The sequence below is a fragment of the Guillardia theta genome (genome assembly GCF_000315625.1).
Source record: "Guillardia theta CCMP2712 unplaced genomic scaffold GUITHscaffold_132, whole genome shotgun sequence".
In the NCBI taxonomy this organism is placed as follows: Eukaryota; class Cryptophyceae; order Pyrenomonadales; family Geminigeraceae; genus Guillardia; species Guillardia theta.
In genome coordinates, this window is record NW_005434542.1 from 116,689 (window position 1) to 133,804 (window position 17,116).

General features: G+C 51.2%; 6 protein-coding genes across 6 annotated transcripts; 4 read left to right on the forward strand and 2 right to left on the reverse strand.

Moving 5' to 3' along the window:
- Nucleotides 1-1,712: 1,712 nt before the first annotated feature.
- Nucleotides 1,713-3,132, forward strand: GUITHDRAFT_118689 (hypothetical protein; the record flags this gene model as incomplete). The annotated part of the gene is made up of 13 exons (XM_005822065.1): nt 1,713-1,724; nt 1,765-1,834; nt 1,881-1,948; nt 1,999-2,033; nt 2,085-2,140; nt 2,188-2,237; nt 2,286-2,360; nt 2,411-2,478; nt 2,525-2,555; nt 2,610-2,653; nt 2,704-2,756; nt 2,804-2,837; nt 2,895-3,132. The coding sequence occupies 13 exons, from the start codon at nt 1,713-1,715 to the stop codon at nt 3,130-3,132; spliced, it is 834 nt and encodes a 277-aa protein (XP_005822122.1).
- Nucleotides 3,133-3,559: 427 nt separating this feature from the next.
- Nucleotides 3,560-4,706, reverse strand: GUITHDRAFT_166073 (hypothetical protein). Its single transcript, XM_005822066.1, has one exon. The coding sequence runs from the start codon at nt 4,658-4,660 to the stop codon at nt 3,653-3,655; it is 1,008 nt and encodes a 335-aa protein (XP_005822123.1). The 5' UTR covers nt 4,661-4,706; the 3' UTR covers nt 3,560-3,652.
- Nucleotides 4,707-7,906: 3,200 nt separating this feature from the next.
- GUITHDRAFT_118691 (hypothetical protein) lies at nt 7,907-8,221 on the forward strand (the record flags this gene model as incomplete). The annotated part of the gene is made up of 1 exon (XM_005822067.1): nt 7,907-8,221. One exon carries the CDS (start codon nt 7,907-7,909, stop codon nt 8,219-8,221), a length of 315 nt encoding a protein of 104 aa, XP_005822124.1.
- Nucleotides 8,222-10,291: 2,070 nt separating this feature from the next.
- sCyP (cyclophilin ABH) lies at nt 10,292-12,426 on the forward strand (the record flags this gene model as incomplete). Its single annotated transcript, XM_005822068.1, has 16 exons — nt 10,292-10,355; nt 10,414-10,561; nt 10,610-10,689; nt 10,771-10,810; nt 10,860-10,903; nt 10,952-11,009; nt 11,055-11,114; nt 11,173-11,202; nt 11,254-11,301; nt 11,352-11,399; nt 11,553-11,651; nt 11,699-11,760; nt 11,967-12,054; nt 12,102-12,161; nt 12,210-12,262; nt 12,310-12,426. Coding segments are annotated over 16 exons (1,037 nt in total), but the record flags the coding sequence as incomplete, so codon positions are not given.
- On the reverse strand, nt 12,398-13,438 carry GUITHDRAFT_90342 (hypothetical protein). Its single transcript, XM_005822069.1, has 7 exons — nt 13,382-13,438; nt 13,181-13,221; nt 13,051-13,128; nt 12,773-12,877; nt 12,679-12,724; nt 12,567-12,632; nt 12,398-12,506 (listed from the first exon to the last, which is right to left on the reverse strand). Exons 1-7 carry the CDS (start codon nt 13,427-13,429, stop codon nt 12,504-12,506), a joined length of 387 nt encoding a protein of 128 aa, XP_005822126.1. The 5' UTR covers nt 13,430-13,438; the 3' UTR covers nt 12,398-12,503.
- Nucleotides 13,439-14,772: 1,334 nt separating this feature from the next.
- Nucleotides 14,773-16,388, forward strand: GUITHDRAFT_118694 (hypothetical protein; the record flags this gene model as incomplete). Its single annotated transcript, XM_005822070.1, has 12 exons — nt 14,773-14,852; nt 15,018-15,105; nt 15,156-15,209; nt 15,254-15,314; nt 15,359-15,388; nt 15,432-15,477; nt 15,523-15,605; nt 15,659-15,697; nt 15,742-15,858; nt 16,027-16,085; nt 16,223-16,295; nt 16,351-16,388. 12 exons carry the CDS (start codon nt 14,773-14,775, stop codon nt 16,386-16,388), a joined length of 768 nt encoding a protein of 255 aa, XP_005822127.1.
- Nucleotides 16,389-17,116: the final 728 nt, after the last annotated feature.

Below are 17,116 nucleotides of genomic sequence, written 5' to 3' on the forward strand. Positions count from 1 at the left end.
TCGGAGAGCGCAAGGGCACCGGAGGAAGCTGCGCCGGAGCAAGAGGTTTGTGCAGTTCAAACAGCTTTCTAAGTCACATGATGGTACTACAGCCTATGATGATGAGAGCGTTCGCAACCTGCTGTCACAGCATTCACAAACCCATATCATGGCAGCCCCTAGCAAATCTGGTCTTTTTTTTTCTGCTTTTTTGGGGGTTCACATGGGGTCCGTACTAGTATACACTCCCTGTTGAGAACTACCCCCAGTGTTTTCACAGATCAAAGGGGGGGTAGAGACTGAGAGACTGACAGGACAAAAGCGGGGTGGGGTGATTTGAACTTTCTCTGGCGTGGAACCCTTCAACCCCCGCCTTGGTTTTAGAGGTACTGCAATTTTAGTTCAAGTTACCCATCACATACATGGTAGTATAGATTGTACTGTATGAAAACATATTGGTACAAAAGAGAGGTTTCATGGTACAGAAGTTCCCCCCTCCACCACCCTACCCCCTTCTTATACGGCGGTCACCGCGGCGCGGCTGGCCGGGCCCGGGGGGCCAGGCCCGGTCGAACGGTGGCATTTTGTTCTTAGTACCGGGTTAGTTAGTGACCCGGCGCGGTACATAAGTGGCAAACTTGAAAGTTTTTTAAAAACTTCATCGGCACGGTCGACCTTCGGCGAAGGAAAAGAAGAGGCTGGAGGCAGCTAGAAGCCTCTGCGAGTCAGTATAATCTGAGTAGAACTATAAACATGATGCCAAGTTGATGGGATTGAATCAATATACTACAAACTATCATAAGATTGATTCGCAATAAACTTTAAACTTGAACATTCTTTTTTACGGCCACCCACCCCTAGACAGGTGCAAAGGCAAAAGACCCCATGGAAGATTCTGGGGGCAGCAAATTTAAATAGGAGAAAATTGGTAGGAACATGATTGATGTCTTTCTGTATTCCCTACAGAAGTCTTCAGTCAAGTCAATTAAAAGTTTATACGAGGTTATTGAGATGCGTCTGCTCGTGAAGAAGATTTGAAAGATTGAGTTCTGAGAGTCTTTAGATTTGAAGCGTTGCAAGAAGAGATTTTTAAATTCATTTATATAGGACCAGAGTCAGCTGGAGCGGTCTGGCGAGCGCGAGATCAATTGAGATCTCAATCTCAACAAACGAGATTATTCGAGATCGCGACCCCCTGTTCGATGGGGAGAAACAAGGGGCGGTGGAATGGGGGGAGAAGGCGGAGGGGTGAAAATGCAGGAGAAGAGGAAGCGATGAAAAGCAGAAGAAATGAGAGGACGGTAGAAACAAAGAGGATCGCAAACTACTCATGAGCAAAAACAGCAAGCGAATATGTCGCAGGAAGGCGGAGGTGTGTGCGTAAAAGTGAAGAAATAGATGATGAATTAGAAGCAACAAGTACAAAGACGGGGATATGGAGGATGTGAGAAATAACAAGCAGATCAAAATGACCATGTAACAAAATGCTGTTAGCTTCTTCAATGTAGCTTTTGATATATAGAATATTTCGCACCCAACTACCTGAAAAAAATGATATTTTTCAGTCTTTGCTTGAGGAATATTTCGTTTTTCATTTATCAGACCAATCATTGCTCCAACACATTGCCTTTCTAAAAATGATACTTCTCGATTTCTTGTGAAACATTTTGACGATATCCAAAGATTTGAAGGCAGAAGATAAGATGAACGCTTCGCAATTTACAAAACAGCAGATGACAAAACAGGTAATTGTTGATGTTTGTGTTGTTTTTGCTTGACTCGCAGCCCCAGCTCCAAATTTTCCCCCGAAGGAAAGCAGGGCAGTCAAAGAGGGATCATGGATCGAATACAGCAGGTATGCATTCGTCTGCTGCAAAGAACATAATGACGCTGTTCTGCAGTTGTTCTCAGTTTAGAGATCCTTCAATCTTTCTCGGAAGTTCCCCTGGTTCAAGCTGCAAAGAAACTTGTAGGAGTGGCAATCCCATTGCCCCGGCGTCTTGACTTTCTGACTGTCAGGGGATATCAAAGACTGCATTGAAGAGCGCTTGCCGGTAGTTTGTATGTACGCTGAGAGTTGAGAAGAGCTCATCGAAAGTTTCTAGAACTTTAGGATTGGAGCGTTGGCCATTTCGCAAGCCAAATGACCCCCAAGGCCCAGGTGGAGCCGAGGAGTTTGTTGAGGAGAGGGAATAATCCTATTGGCAGGGGATTCGTTACAGACAAGCGATATCAATATGCTCAATCACGGCAAGCAGGTCAGGACAGTCAGTACCTCTGGTCCAATGGGCTCACCTTGTTGGAAGGATAACAGCAACTCCGAAGTAGACAGTCAGTTTTCGACATCAGAATGCACCAAAGGGAGTGAGACAACAGCTTCGGTAAGCTTTGCTGAAGTACATGAGATGAAGAGCTCACCTGAGTTGTCCAGCAACGATCGGGCGAAGACGACTATCAAAGCAGTGAGGATCAGAACAGCGACTCGAACGATCTTTCATGGTAAAATGATAGAGGCCACCAGGGGATCAGACTGAACGGCTCACAGGATGTCGGAGAATCCTCTAGGAACGATGCAGGTGGGTCTGCTAGCGTGTGTGGGGAAGTACTCAAGATTCTGAACCAATTTCTAGAATATCATGTGCCTGAACAGCCTTGACGATGCTAGCAAGTTGAGGTGGCTACAAGGAGGTAGAGAAGACAGGGAGCATTGACTTGTCTGTCCAGCCAACCATTCGCCATCAATCAATCGGTCGAGCAATCCTCAGGGCAGTCAAGTGGTGCGTTGAGGTTTGTGCAGAGCCCGAGGGCTGACCTTGTCCCATAGGAGAGGATGATCTGGATAGCTACAACAGCAGCAAGTGAGTTCTTTGAGCTCCCATCCTGTCCTGCCGCTGACTCTGATACTCTGCCCCCAGCAAGCAGAGCCCTGAAGAGGAGGACGAGTACCCTCTCCACGTGAGGGGAGACTTTGTCTTCCCAGGACCGTGCAGATTCTCTAAGAAGGTCTGTCTGCGGATGGCAAAGGGGAGGGATGACGCCGTACACCAGGATGGGCGGTTGGAGTTCTCGAGCTTCAACGGGAGCTTCGTCTCCTGTTTCAACCAGCAGCTGTCGATCCCCAATTTCAACTTCGCCGATGACTTCTGGTATTGAGGGCCCTTGGCGATCGGCCCAGGTGTACTTTTCCTTGTATCATAGATGGAATAGAGATTGTTTCGAATGTACTCAATAACCCTTACCTCTGCCCTCTTCTCTTCCACTCAGGTCCCATCCCCCAACACTCCTTCCTCCGCACTCTCGCCCTTACGAAATGAAATTGATTCTCATACTTGAAACCCCTCCTGTGCAGCAGATACTGCTGAAAGAGTGGAGAATAGGTAATCCAGAAACCAAGACAGTAAGCCAACTTGAATGCAAGGATAAAGATTTTTACCCAGCCTGCCGTAAGGTTTCACATCACGACCCCAGGCATGATAGCATGGAAGGAGACAAGTGAAAAGAATCGAGCAGAGCCGCATGAAATGATCACATGACATACAGCGGGACCTTTTGATCAATTGCCGAGCAGGAAAAAAATCTTGTGGATTTCTAAATTTATTGCGTTTCATCAGAATTACGCCAGAGGCCGTGGCATCTTCGGCGGGATGAAAGCTAACTAAATCAGCCAGGCGTCCTAGGAGCTGAGGCTCACGCGCTTGACCTTGAAGCTGCGGCAGAAGTGCGGCTTTAAGAAGAGCTTGTTGCTGTTGCGACGGGTGTACGACACCATCTCGTTGCAGACGGAATCGGACAGAAGCTCCGGTTGCTCGTTCTCAAAAAAGATGAAGAGGATCTGAGCCCAGATGATCATCAGGATCTGAAACAGCCTGCAGTTGCAGTCTACATGCGCATGCAGCCCGTCCAAGAACATCTTGGAAAGCTTGTTGGGGATCAAAGATCCCCAGAGCTTCTCCTCCCTCGCCTCATCCTCCAGGCGAAAATGCAGCACGAAAATGGCAGACTCACTGGAGTTGGTAACAAACTTGTCGACCTTGACAGTGACCTTCACTTCGCTGCACTGAGCAGAGTAAAGAGTGAGACGAGTGACGTCGGAGCTTTGCGACAAAAGCTTGAAGACCGACATCAGCGAGCTCCTGTCGGTCTTGGGGCCGCACAAGAAGTTGACAGTTCTCCCAGTAACTTGAGCCCCGTCAAATCCAAAGATGTTGTTAAAACACGGATCGACATATCTGATCCGCGGGAGACAAGACCCTTGCACTACCGCAATGCTGCTGTCCTTCTGCAACGGCTGGGTTGTGCTATCGGCAGGATCAAAGAAGATCACAAAGATAGCCCCTTGCTTGTTTTCAATGTAGCTGATCTCCAAGCAGCAATCCTTGGTCTCTCCGAAGCTGTCGTACATCGTTAAGAGACACGTGCAGCTTTGTTGCGGTGAATCACGGCATGCTTGCATTGTGTTCCTTAACATCTGAACGTTCGTCATGGGCCCTTGCAAGGTGCTCAAAGATCGTCCAATCAGTGCATCCTTGGACCAACGGAACATCTCCGACCACTCGCTGGAGGCATCGAGGAAGTTGTAGGGGACCGTACCTTTCACAACCACCAAGTTGCGATACCGCGACACTGCGGTGGTAGCTGCCTGGTTGTCCCAGTTGTGGCTAGATCTTGCCAGCGTCATCATGGCGGTGAAAGATCAAGAGAAGGAAGGGAAGAGGGAGAAGGGAAGGGAGAGAGAGTAATGGGGGAGCGGGAGGCAGTAAGGACGAGGCAACACGGACGGGAAGGAAGAGGTCAAGGGTCAGGAGTATCGGGTGAGGGGCGGGTTGTAGCGCAGTAGTAATGTCATCATTGCTGACAGCGGGTATCGAAATATCCTCTTTTCAAACAATCTCAAAGGTATCCCGCTGAATAATACCCCCTCAAATCGACTTTGAGCGAATCTCAAGGGAAAAATCCTGGAGCATGGGTGGAATATCCTATGACGGCACTTAAGGAATCGCTGATGACATGGTAGACAAACAAACAAGTTCAAAAATTGTTTCCATGTACCCCTCCCCCAAAACGTCTTCGGTGTAGGTCGTAACTTTAAAACTCAGAGGCCAAAAACTGCTTGTGGATTACGTCTGCCATATCTGTGATTGGAATCATTGCAAAATCACACTGTTTCATATCCTGTAAAGTGGTTTGAACGAGGGCAGCGATTTGTTTTCCTAGGAAAATATAAGTTTAGATTTGATGTCTCATCAATTTCATTGGTGCGGGCCTGTTTGAATACAAATCAGATCAGAGGGGTCGGTACGCAAGTGTAATACTATTTTTGAGCCCCCTCCGGCCTCTTGTCATGCATCTGGCATTTGAAAACTGTAAAACTTTTGTTTCAAAATTTTCAAATTTTGACCAAAGGGAAATGAATTCGAAATTCTTTCAAACATGCATAAAACAAGGTCACTTGTTGCATCATGGCAAACCCTACCCCACCCTTCCCTTCCCTTGCTTTCAGTACCTGAACAACAGATCAGTACCCGTACTCATCAAGCATCTCATTCCGAAGTCACGCAGCCAACTTAAAACCTAGCACTTTCCGACCGTGACGAAGGGCTAGAGCCGGGCCGGGCCGGGCCGCAACACGGGCCGCGGTCAGTCGCCGTACGGTCACGGTGCCACCGCCGGTCCCCTCAGGCTCAAACTTACCTTTGACCGTCGACTCCCGAGCCTAGTAACTTGAACTTCGGAACTCACCGTTCGGAAGCGGCTGCCTGACACGCCTGGCACTTCATGGCGAATCATTAGTACCCGGTACTAGTACATGAAAACCTACCTCTCTCACTTCCGGCCGCCGACGGTGACTTTGAATAAATGACTTGATCGTCGGCGTCGGACTCAGCCTCCGAGTCACGCTTCTTTCACTCGAAGTACTACGCGGCCAAATGACACTGCCGTCGGTGTCGGAGACCACTCAGTGACTTGCCAGGGAGCAAACCGTGAACTGCAAGCGGCAGCACAGCCGGGAAGATCCGATGATCCGAGGGCATCGTAATGCATATGCTCAGCACGTCCCGCCAAAGGCCTTTCTTCCCATCATCGCCAGCACTGATGGCCTCTTGCAGGACGAGTGCGTTGCGCTTTCTGTGGCCCCCGGCTGGCGGATCGCTCGGCGAACACTGAAGGAAACGGCAGCGCAGTGGATGGAGTCGGCCTCGCAAGACGTCTCAGGTAATCCGACTTGCGGTGGCAAACGCATCCGCCGGGTCCAGGATCAGTCATTCGTCAGCTCAAGGCCTCCCTGTCCTACGCTGCCCGGATCATCGCGGGTGCATCAGTCCCGGTACGGTATGCGTCTCATTCCGACTTCGGCGGCGGCCACCGACCGTCCGCCGCATCCGCGGCCCTGCCATGCGGCCGCGCGGGGGACTTGTCACAGTGTCCTGCGCGCCGTTAAGTGAAGGTATCAGTTAACTTTGGGGGACAGCAGTCGGCAGGATTGGGTTTGGTTCTCGCTGTCTTTTCTCTTCTCGCCGCCGCAAGTTGGCCTGTGATGCGACAGTGTCAGGGTCAAGCCTCCTCGACTCTCCTTATTGTCCTCGTACCGTAACTTTGAGTAAAGAGATAAAGGCGGGCCTACTATCATGATGGGCCAACCGCCGTTCAACTGCTGTCCCCCAAACAAGTTGGCGGCTTAACTGATACCTTCACTCAAACGGTTCAACGCCGGGTTGTCCACCGTCGGAGTCATGGCCTCGGACCGTCCCGGCGGCGCCGGAGGGCGGCGGGCCGGGCCGGCCCGATCGGAGCACGGCGCCGGTACATAGGCTGCGGCCGCGCCCTTCTCCCGGGAGTACGGTCCACTCGGATGCCATCAACCACCGTCGCTCGAGTTGATTTGGAATCGGATGATCAAGTTCAATGATTGACAAGTTGACAGTGAGGCGGCTTATCATCTTGTCATCTCATGTAACAAAATGCTCTGATAACTAACCTGATCGGACTGTGGATGTCAACCGACTAAAAGAAATTAAGCTAGAGAGAGACTAGATTAAGCCTGGCGAGAGAGAGACTCGATGATGCTGAGCTTAGGGTTTTGTTGATGTTGTGAAGGTTAAACCCGGTAGTAAGTGTAGGTAAGACCTCTTGCAAGAAAGAAGCAGGGATGTTAAAAGGTGGTCTTTGTCTGAGTAGCGATCTCGTGCATCGAGGTGAGTTGTGATCGTGTGGATCGGGGGTTAGAGATTGAGACTTTTGGCAGCAATCCATGAAGCTGCTTGTTTGGTCACGAGTCCCACCCTTGCCCAAGTAGGCCTTAAGAAGTCTGGCCAGTATCATCAGATCTCCAACTTCCGTAAAAGCAAATTCAAGTTCGATAGATTGTAAATTCATTACAGAAATCCTAGGCTAACTTGAAATGTTCGAAAAGCCGACTGTACAATTAGAAGAATTACAACACGAGACAGCAAGGACTTGCTATTCTGATTCTGTTTCTACAACTTTTGCCCTGCAGCTACACTTGAAGCAAGTAATAAATAATTTCCGACTGAATGGTGATGTCGTTGTCATCAAGTATGTGTGCAGCAAAGTTTGGCAAATTCCGGCACAACTTGCCGCCAACTTGGCATGTCACGTTGCCATGACATGTTGCCAAGTTGAACTGGAAACTCGTTCAGATACTCAGACGTTTGACCCGAAACGAGTTCGAAAAATGAGGCTGAATGATCCTTTGAGAACCGCTGCTCATTGTTGACCGCCTCCTGGCCAGGTTGCATACCCTTGGAGGAGATTGGTTGAGTTCGAGATCATCGTCGTCTACGCTGATGTACTGCAAGAAGAAGACGAGTCCATGGAAGATCATGATCATAACGGTGGCAAGAAGTCGAAGTCCTGCTGACAGCCTTTGAACTCTCCTTTCAGGGACAATCGGCTGCGAATCTACAACATGATCGTGGCCTCGAGACCAAAATTCCAACAAGAAAACCCTAAAGAGCCAATCCAAGACCGCGGATACGGGAACAACAACGAGAATCCTCACAAAGATGGATTCCATGATGTTATCAAAAAATCTCGTGGCATATTCGTACCCGTGACGCATTATGTTGCTCTCGCTCGCTTGGTCCCGTATAGTTTCTATGGCGAATTCGGTAAAGCGTTCTTTTGTATTCTCATCCATTTTCTTCAAGCTTCCGGCAATTTCAGAATCCACGGCATTTCTGATAATGACCAGCATGAAACGTTTGTGTCTATGCTCAAATGAATGCAGCTCCATTAGACATTTTAGCGCCTTTCCTTGGATTGTGTACAATGTAGACTCAAGTGAATCTCCTTCAATATCGTAATCCGTGTCATGCCCGCTAATCAAATCGCTGAGTTGTGAAGTGTTGGTAGCCGGTCCATGCAATACAAAAAAAGACCTTCCCTGGAGCATCATCTTTGACCATTCAAATCTGTCAGCAAACGATTGAGAGGTTTGAATCATTTCGAATGCAGGGCTAACGTCCAACAGCACCCATTCCTCATTAGTTAAATTGTTCTGCTGTATGTAACTTTCAAGATCGTCTTGAACAACGCTGTCACTGTAAGTCCAATCATGTGAGCAGCGTTTCTTATCACTGGGCTGTGAAGACATCCTGCGCCGACCCTCAAGCGAACGCGAGACTAAATATGATCAGGACGGGCAAGAGAGACTGATGGTAATGAAACAGGAGAGAAGGAGGTAGGATACGATGAGAAAGGGACAAGATGAGAGCTGTCCGAGGAGATGGGATAAGGACGAGCTGCTGGGGCTAAAAGGGCGGGGGCAGGTGAAGGAGCAAGTGCCCTCGAGGTGCAGGGCAGAAGAGGCCTAGAGGGAAGGAGGCGGATGGACATGCTTGCTGACATGCTTACAACAAAACAAGCAACGTTTTGGAATTGGTTTAAATCCCCCATGGAAAAAGATATGTTTTATTTCTGTACCCATTGATTTCACCCCTGTTTGCCATATGATTTAGGACCCCTCGTCTGCCTTTTTCGAGCAGACACAAGATCTCATCAGACCCCCCATCAAGGTCATTGAATCCTCAATCATTACTCTATATAAAATGGACAATGGTCCTACCATCACATTCCTTTTGAGAACGACATCTGCTCCCGACAAGTGGTCTAAATTTTATGGGACTCGAAATGATTTGAGAAAATTCAGATTTAGGTTTGAAGAGAAGGTTCAGGCGAGTGCTTTCTAGAAATGTCCTTGATGCCATTTGAGCAAAACCAACCTTGAAACATATTTCCAAACTCTCGGTCATTTCTTTTCAAAGTATTGTTTGAAATTTGGATCATTTTCTATTTTGGAAGGTGCTAAAATTTACCACATCAGGCTTTACACTCCCAAGGGGCGATAACCTGGTAGGGTACCCAGATATCCAGAAAGTACCCATCCAATTACAGACAGAATGAAGGGTACAGATGGTGGATTTGAGTTTCTCCAGATACGTACCGAGGGTAGGTAGTGAGAAACAGGAGTAAAAAACCAAACAGATTTATCTTGAAAGGTTTCTTTTACTCGACGCTTCGTTCGTGATTGACTGGAAGAGGCTCATAACCTTCTTGACAGTCATATGTCTCAGGGGGTGGTACACCTGTACCCCCCCTGCTGATGAGTATTTGCAGTTGAAATTCACGAGCATCCACAAGGAGGGTGGGGTGGACTGGGATATAGGGGTGGGCTGTTACTCAAAGGATATGGTCGCTTTGAAAAGAACTCTTTTCGCTCCACAGGAGTCGCTGGGAGTCATGTTCAGGGCAGCACTTGGGGCATCGGATCTGCTCCTAGGATTTGTTCCGATGCCTTCCGGTCGCTTCGGGCTGAGGCGAGCTCGAAATCATACCGTCCGAACACTCGGATCAACCAGTCCGGCCCGATCGGATTTTTTGTCCGGCCCGGCCCGATTGTGATGAAAGAGCCCTCATCCCACCTCAGTCCCATCGATGCGATCCATGGAAGATTCGCGCTGAAATTCTGTGGTGCTCGAGCGAGGGCTGGTGGGAAGGAAGGAGGGGGAGGAGGGGGCGGGGGGATGGTAGGAGGAGCGAGGATCCCTGGCAGAGGAGAAGCAGAGAACGCAGGAGAGGATGAGTGAGCGAAGGAAGGGTGTGGGAGGAAGGGGCTGAAGCGTGAGAACAGGAAAAGTGATATAGAGAGAGTATATGGAGGGAACTCTACCTCAGAAATATATGGTAGTGGGGGGATGTCTCCAGGTAGACCTCGGTTCTCTGATGAGGCGGAGCACTGTCGGATCTCGGTTCATGGTTGATGTCCTCGCTGCGCTGACCCTCCATGTGAACCAGATGCCGCGGCTCATCCTGCTGTTGGTGGTTCTTGGTATTTGCTCTGCCAACTATGCGAGCAGGTAATGAGGATGTGAGAACGAGAAAGATCCTTGTGCCCCTGACGCCCTTGACGTGAAGATATGCGCCCATGGCCGGACCTAGGAAGTTCTTGGGTGATGGAGAACTTCCGAGTGTGCTGAACTCACGCGAGCTGCTTCCTGAGTCACAAACAACAGTCCCACAAGCTCTGCGTTTGAGAGGAGGAGGCTTGCCGTATAGGTACCAGGTAGAGCTCGGAGCCTGCTGTGGGTCTCCCATGACGCCATGAGCGCAGGACAACTGGAGTGACATTGTGGTGAGAATGCCCATCGACGAGCCCATCAAGTCCAAGGACATCCACTACAAGCTCACACCGTGAGTGAACGCTCCTGCGGAGTCTTCCTTCTCTCCTCCCCTGGGACAAGGCTGCCCTGGTGTGACAGCGTGCGGCGCCAGGTCGATGTTGGAGCTGGGCCTCAAAGGGCAGGAGCCGTTTGTGAGTGTGACCCTGCGGGTACTCCTTGCTGTGTGATATGTGCTGGCAGATCAAAGACGAGCTCTGGGGGCTGGTGAAGGTGGACGAGTGCTTGTGAGGCTGCTGGGATGTAGATGGGGGTGCAGCTGAAGGCATGTGTAGGTGGGAGATCGAGATGGACAACAAGCTCGGGAGGCACGTGGCCCTGCAGCTGAAGAAGGTGAGGAGCCCGAGGGAGGCAGCAGGCTGGTGATGGTGCGGGCAGGCGAAGGGAGAGAAGTGGGACTTCCTGCTGAAGAAGGAGGACATCCCGCCTGACATGACGGTGCCGCGTTCCCCTGCTCGATGAGATTTTCCCTCCGTCGGGGCTCACGCAGGCGCAGGTGACAGAGAAGTGCTTCCTCGACATTCAGGTTGTTGGTGGCAGCTGGGAGGTCCCCCTGGGACTGACGTCGCTGGTGCAGATCGATGGGGAGGCGGTTGGTCGGATCGTCATCGGGCTGTACGGCAAGGTGACTTGATTGCTCGACGCAATGGACTAGGGGTTAATAGAGGACCGCAGACTTGCCCCCGCACTGCCTACAACTTCAGAGCCCTCTGTACTGGCGAGGTAGGAGCACGTTTGATTTCCTCCACCCCCCTCCCTCCACCTCTCCTCCACCACCTCTCTTCCTCGCTCTCCGAGCCTCCTCCCTCCCTCGTCTCTCCCTCCACCTTCTTCCCTCCATCTCTCATCCTCCTCTGCTCCTAACGTGCCTCAAAGGTCCAGGTTGACCCCGAGAAGCACAAACGAACGCAGGCGGCCAACGCGACTCTCACCTACAAGGGAACCAAGTTTCATCGCATCATCCCGAGCTTCATGGTGAGGGGAGGAGGTGAAGACAAGCGAGCTTCTCATGTAGATATCAGGTTCAAGGAGGAGACTTCACCAAGGGCGATGGAACTGGGGGAGAGTCGGTCTATGGAGGAAGGTAATGCTGCCCCCTTCCCCTTGACCGCTCCCTCTCCTTTCCATGCTCATTCCTCTGATTCCTCCTGCCTCCTTTCCCCTACCCTCACTCCATGTGCTCTTCCCCAGTCTTCTCACCCGCTCCTCATCAACTCTCTTGCCATCAAGCACACCCCTCCTCTTCCTCTTTCTTCCTCCTCCTTGAATGACCACACGTGCGTTTGAAAGGTTCGAGGACGAGAGCTTCCAGATCAAGCACTCTCGCGAGGGCCTCGTGTCGATGGCGAACGCTGGAGCAGACTGCAACGGGGCTCAGGTAGGGAGGGCAAGACATGGTGACGAGTGGGGCTGATCTTGGTCAAGTTCTTCATCACCACAGCAAGTGCGGCTCATCTCAACGGCAAGCATGTTGTCTTCGGCGAGGTGGATGCCATGACAGATGGTCAGTCCCACCATGACGCCTGTTGGCAGGTCCTAGAAGGATATGAGTTCGTGCAGAAGATCGAAGACTGCGGGTCCAACAGGTTTGTGCTGCTTGCATCCAGCTATCGCAGATGACATCTTCGAGCAGCGGGAAGCCTTCCAAGGAGGTCGTCATTGTGGATTGCGGCGTTGTCAGCGAGTAGGAATCGAAAGATGTGTTGTGAATGTTCAAGGTTGAACCAAGAAAAACGTTTCATTGACATCTAAAATTTACAACTCGCCCACACCGTTTGCCTTCCACCATTCGTAGAGAGAAGAGAGAGAGATACGATGAAAGATTCGTCACTGGCAACCAACACGAGTCAGCCGACGGCATGTGACGGCATGTGCTCAAGCACAAGGAACCTGTTGACTTGAAGCAAATTTTGCTTTGATTTGTTCAAGTTCTTCTTGTTGTTTCTCCAGTAATACCTGCGGCAACGTTCAACCAGGCACCTCACATGTGACAATCTCTTACTTTCTTCGTCTGTTTATTCGGCTGATAGTACAACACTATCAGGTAGCTGCCCAAACGTCAGTAGCGCTCAGCACAACCAACGATGCAAACTCACCGATCCAGCACGTGAAATCCTGAGAGATTGTCGCATGCATTCTTTGCGTCGTAGATGTCTTCATACACCACAAAGGCAGTCCCACGCGTGTCCTTCGTGTTCCCCCTGCACCCACTCTCAGCAAATGCACACTACCACGAGTTCAGGAAGGAAGCACAGTGTGAGGAGATGAGGAGATGAGGAGATGAGGGGGAAAGTTCCAAACATGACCATGACAAGATCATCACATCTGCAAAGACACAGGAAGAGGAGGTCACGCTGCATGCGGTCCTACTCACTTGCGGATCTGGCGAATAGCTCCGTAACGACCGAACAGATCGTACAGCTCTTCTGCTGTGATCTTGAAGGGGAGGTTCCTAAGGGAGCAGCGGCGTCAGTCTGACTGCTCTGCCTACCTCAACCTCCTACCTGACGAAGAGGATTCGGTTCACCTCGGGAGGTAGACGCGCCTATGCATCAAGGGTCACTCGAAGGGACGGGCCAGCCGTTCGCCCCCAGCAACGCAGGAGCGCTGCAACACGAGACACTCCACGAACATGCAACGACATGACAGCAAACATCATCAAGCTTTCAACTTCTTCACCCCCGTTCATCAGCCCCGTCACTCACATTCGCACGTCCGCGCCATGCGTTCTGTACACCAGGGTCGAGGGCCATGGCTTGTCTGCACAAGATTCCAGTCAGCTAAACGGGGCAAGAACAACAACGGGACGCTGAAGATCCCCGAGGATGTCAGAGGAGCACGAAATTCGTCTCGTCGCTGCACCCCCTCCTCCTCTACTCCTCTCCCGCCCACCCGAGACCGTCACAAAAACAAGAAACAGGAAACATAGATCCCCGTCGATTGCCTCCCTCCCTCCCTCAACTAACAACAGCTCGAGAGATTTCTGAGTGACCACACAATAGGAGAGCTTTCAGCGCATGCCATATCGCTACCCTTCTGCTAGATCCCGTTGCACGCAGTGTAATGAACCTTGTGCCGTCACAGGTCACTTTCAAGAGCTCTTCAGCATGAACATACAACCAACAACGCACAGCAGAAGCAAACACAATACCAATGACTTCATCAAGTAACTGCTACAAGTACTTCGAGCGCCCTGCTCTCCTCTCCTCCAGCAACTACTCGCTCCCGCCCTTGATCCTGTTCATCGGGCTAGAACCTTTTTCTCTGATCCCGGTTCAAATGTTTGTGATCCTCCTGCCTCTGATGTGCCTGATGCTTCTTCTCCTCATTGTACTGCTGATAACACTTCTTTCATCATCGTTTCTCCTCCCTCCTCCCCCTTCCCCTCGCTCTTGCTCCCTCCCTCACGCGCTGCATGCTCCTCCTTTCCTCCGCCTCCGTTTTTAGACTTTTAACATTGATTTCTCTGAAATTTTCTTCTGTAATTTTCAACATTTGAAATTAAATTTCAAATATAGTTTGGAGTCAAAATACAATGCTGTGTCGCCCTGACATGTGAGTTATAAATATGTAATCGAACATATTTTTTAAATTGTACTTATCACATTTGTAGCTTGGTCAAATTTAGAAAGAATCGGGGAGATATAATATCAAATATACTTATTGATATGTATATAGTTATTGAATGTGCTCATTCGTACCCGAAACGTCCCATGAGTACACCTTCCAAGGTATCTCCGTACAATATTTCTAGTCACAAGGGTACTTTATATTCATTTCTTTCCACCGTTTCCTCCAGGTTCCTAAAATAGTTTTAGTAGGTTTAAAACTAGCGGTCAGTTTCGGATCAGCTACTACTAGTTTTACTGCCCGGATTTTACTCGCGTTCAAAGTTTCAAATTTTCAAGGTATCAACGTTTCAAAGTTTCAAAGTTTCAATGTTTAGTTCGAATCTGGCGCCGGGCCGGCCGGGCCGGGGAACTGAGAAAGGGGTGAATGTGGGCGATGACAGGACATGCAGGGAGGGCACGAGGAAGCGGGGGAGAATGGGGAGAGGGAGGGAGGGACGAGGAAAGACTGAGGAACGAGGATCAAGATGAAGATGAAGATGAAGATGAAGATGAAGATGAAGATGAAGATGAAAATGAAGACGATATTGCAGGACAAGAGAGAAGGGTCGAGGAATCATACAGGCAGGGGCTGCAGGGAGTGGGGGACAGGGACGGAGAGAGGAAGGGAAGGGAGGGAAGCGGGAAGGAGATGGTACAAAGGAACTTGTAGGCAATTGGGTGGGTATGTACAGCACCACGTCAACTAGATGACTCCGTGTGCTCGCGCCAGGCTGCAGTGCAGCTTGGGGACTGAGGGTAGGCACCAGGCTGAACCTCAGCTCCGTATCAGCGCCATGGAAGATGAGGGCGCGCGATCGGTGAGCATGGAGAGTCCGAGCTCGAGTGAGTCCTACTTGACTGTCCTCAGGTCTTTGAGCTCTCCCAGTCGCAACTCCTCCAGCTGCGTCGGGCATGTGAGCAGGTTCTGCTATGGCGGGTGTGCCTGGCCGCTGAAGCTTCTTGCAGGGTCAGGCGCAGGCATGCTCGGCGTTCGGGGCCGGTCTAACAGCAGACGACAGCGTGAAAGGTTGTTCTCCCTGTGATCTGCGCTGTGAGCTAAGAGGAGCGAAGGCAAGCGAATCGCCAAGTTCCTCAAGAAAGGTCCCGCTAGCTCCTACCGCTGGGTAGACCTGAAGGCGTGCAGGCTGCCAGCTCGGAGATCCCAACGGCTGTTTCGCGCTCGCTGGATTGTGAGGGGAATACATACGTGATAGGAGGAGCTGATGGGCATGCAGGCAGATGGAGAAGAGGGTTCCAGGGAACGAGGAAGCTGCTTTCCAAAACACGCTGACGTCATGTCGGATGGGCCTAGCAGAAGGTGAAGCAGCAGAGGAGGGGTGAGGGAGGAGGAGGAGGGTGATGGATGGGCAGGTTGCTGTCAGACTGGACTGATGCTCTTCTCTGGACTTGGTCTCTTGTCTGGTCGGTGAGGACCTGTGTGAAAGTTGCGGCAGGAACGAAGCAGAACATTCAATCGGGGCTGGGGGTTTTGATGCAAACTTGCGAGAAAGGAAACCACGGCAAGAGCTGCTTCGAGACAGGAAGGATCATAGCGTCTCTTGCTGATGCGGGTGCGCGGCATGACGCGATGGGGGGAGTTTGGGGGGAGGGGGGGCGGGAGCGAGCAGGGAGAGAGCGAGGAGAGGGAGAGTGAGGAGGGGCAGAGTTGGGAGGGAGAGCGCGAGCATTCGGAGAGGGAGGAGGGAGAGGGTGATCAAGGTAAGAGTGACACGAGGCAGGTGCCATCGACAAGGAGAAGATCAACGCCACTGAGAAGATCCGGACCTATCTCCGCAAGGTAGCGCCTCGACCTCATTCCCGTGACTAAGGGCAACTCCAGGCCTGTGACTTCAAGTACCAAGAAGGCTGTGCGTCACTGCAGGCGAGGAGAGGGGGGAGAGGGGGCGGCAGGGCCGTTGCTGAAGCTCCTTGAAGGAATTTGAGAAGCAGTTCCCTCCATCCAGCGACGCGGTCCACGAGGTCGATCGGATCCTTGAGGCGGAGCGAGGTAGAGGCTCTTTGAATGCTCCCATCGCTCCTCCGATGTCATGACATGAGAGCAGGTGAGCAAGGAGGGCAGGAGGGCAAAGGTCAAGACTAGTCGACAACTCCTGATAGACTGCCCGGAAGAATTGAAAACGCGCGTTTGATGTTGTGTACTCTTTACCCCTGCCTGAAAGAGTCTCGCACTTTGCCAACACTACAAACACCGCCCTCAAACCTTCTAGATCAACCCAACTTGATTGTAGGAGGAGGACAGCGGGTTCCCGCCACTCTCTGAGTGGGCACCTACCTGGATGTTCCTCCGAGCCTTGAAGTAGTACAACTGTCCTGACCTAGAGCTCCTCAACTTGAGAAGCACGTTGCTCCAGAGGTCCCCACGGAGATGCATGTGCAGTCTACCCGGAGGAACTCGATCTATCGGAACCCCATCGATCTCGCAAAGCTCGTCGCCCGTGTGTACCATCAGACTATCCGACAGCCCTTGGGAGTCCTGCAGCTCGTTGATGGCAATGACTGAGATCGGGAGTCAGAGGTCGGGCCCGAGCTCATGGCGGAGGGAGTGAGAGAGTACCTGGGAAGGGAGGCTGCTCGTCGAAGTAGAGGCCGACGGTCCCTTCGATGTACCTGGACGTCATAGGAGAAGCTGCCGGCTTCTTGACGACGCCAGTCGAAGTGACGGTGTAACGGGAGCCCAGGTTTTCAAGCTGCAGCATCAGGGTCTGGTTGATGCCCTGCAGGCGAAGGATTTCTTTCTGCATCTGCAGGCATCAAGTCAGAGCAACCCAGGAGGCTCGTCGGCTCACGTTGTCTCTTTCGGCCCTGTCC

What these genes read in the sequence shown, in the direction of transcription:
- GUITHDRAFT_90342 (XM_005822069.1), bottom strand. Translation starts at nt 13,429, where the DNA reads ATGGCCCTCGACCCTGGTGTACAGAACGCATGGCGCGGACGTGCGAAT. An exon ending in CATGGCGCGGACGTGCGAAT is followed by an intron (nt 13,222 to 13,381) that starts GTGAGTGACGGG and finishes CTTGATGCATAG; the next exon opens with GCGCGTCTACCTCCCGAGGT. An exon ending in GGATTTCACGTGCTGGATCG is followed by an intron (nt 12,725 to 12,772) that starts GTGAGTTTGCAT and finishes ACGTTTGGGCAG; the next exon opens with CTACCTGATAGTGTTGTACT.
- GUITHDRAFT_166073 (XM_005822066.1), bottom strand. Translation starts at nt 4,660, where the DNA reads ATGATGACGCTGGCAAGATCTAGCCACAACTGGGACAACCAGGCAGCT.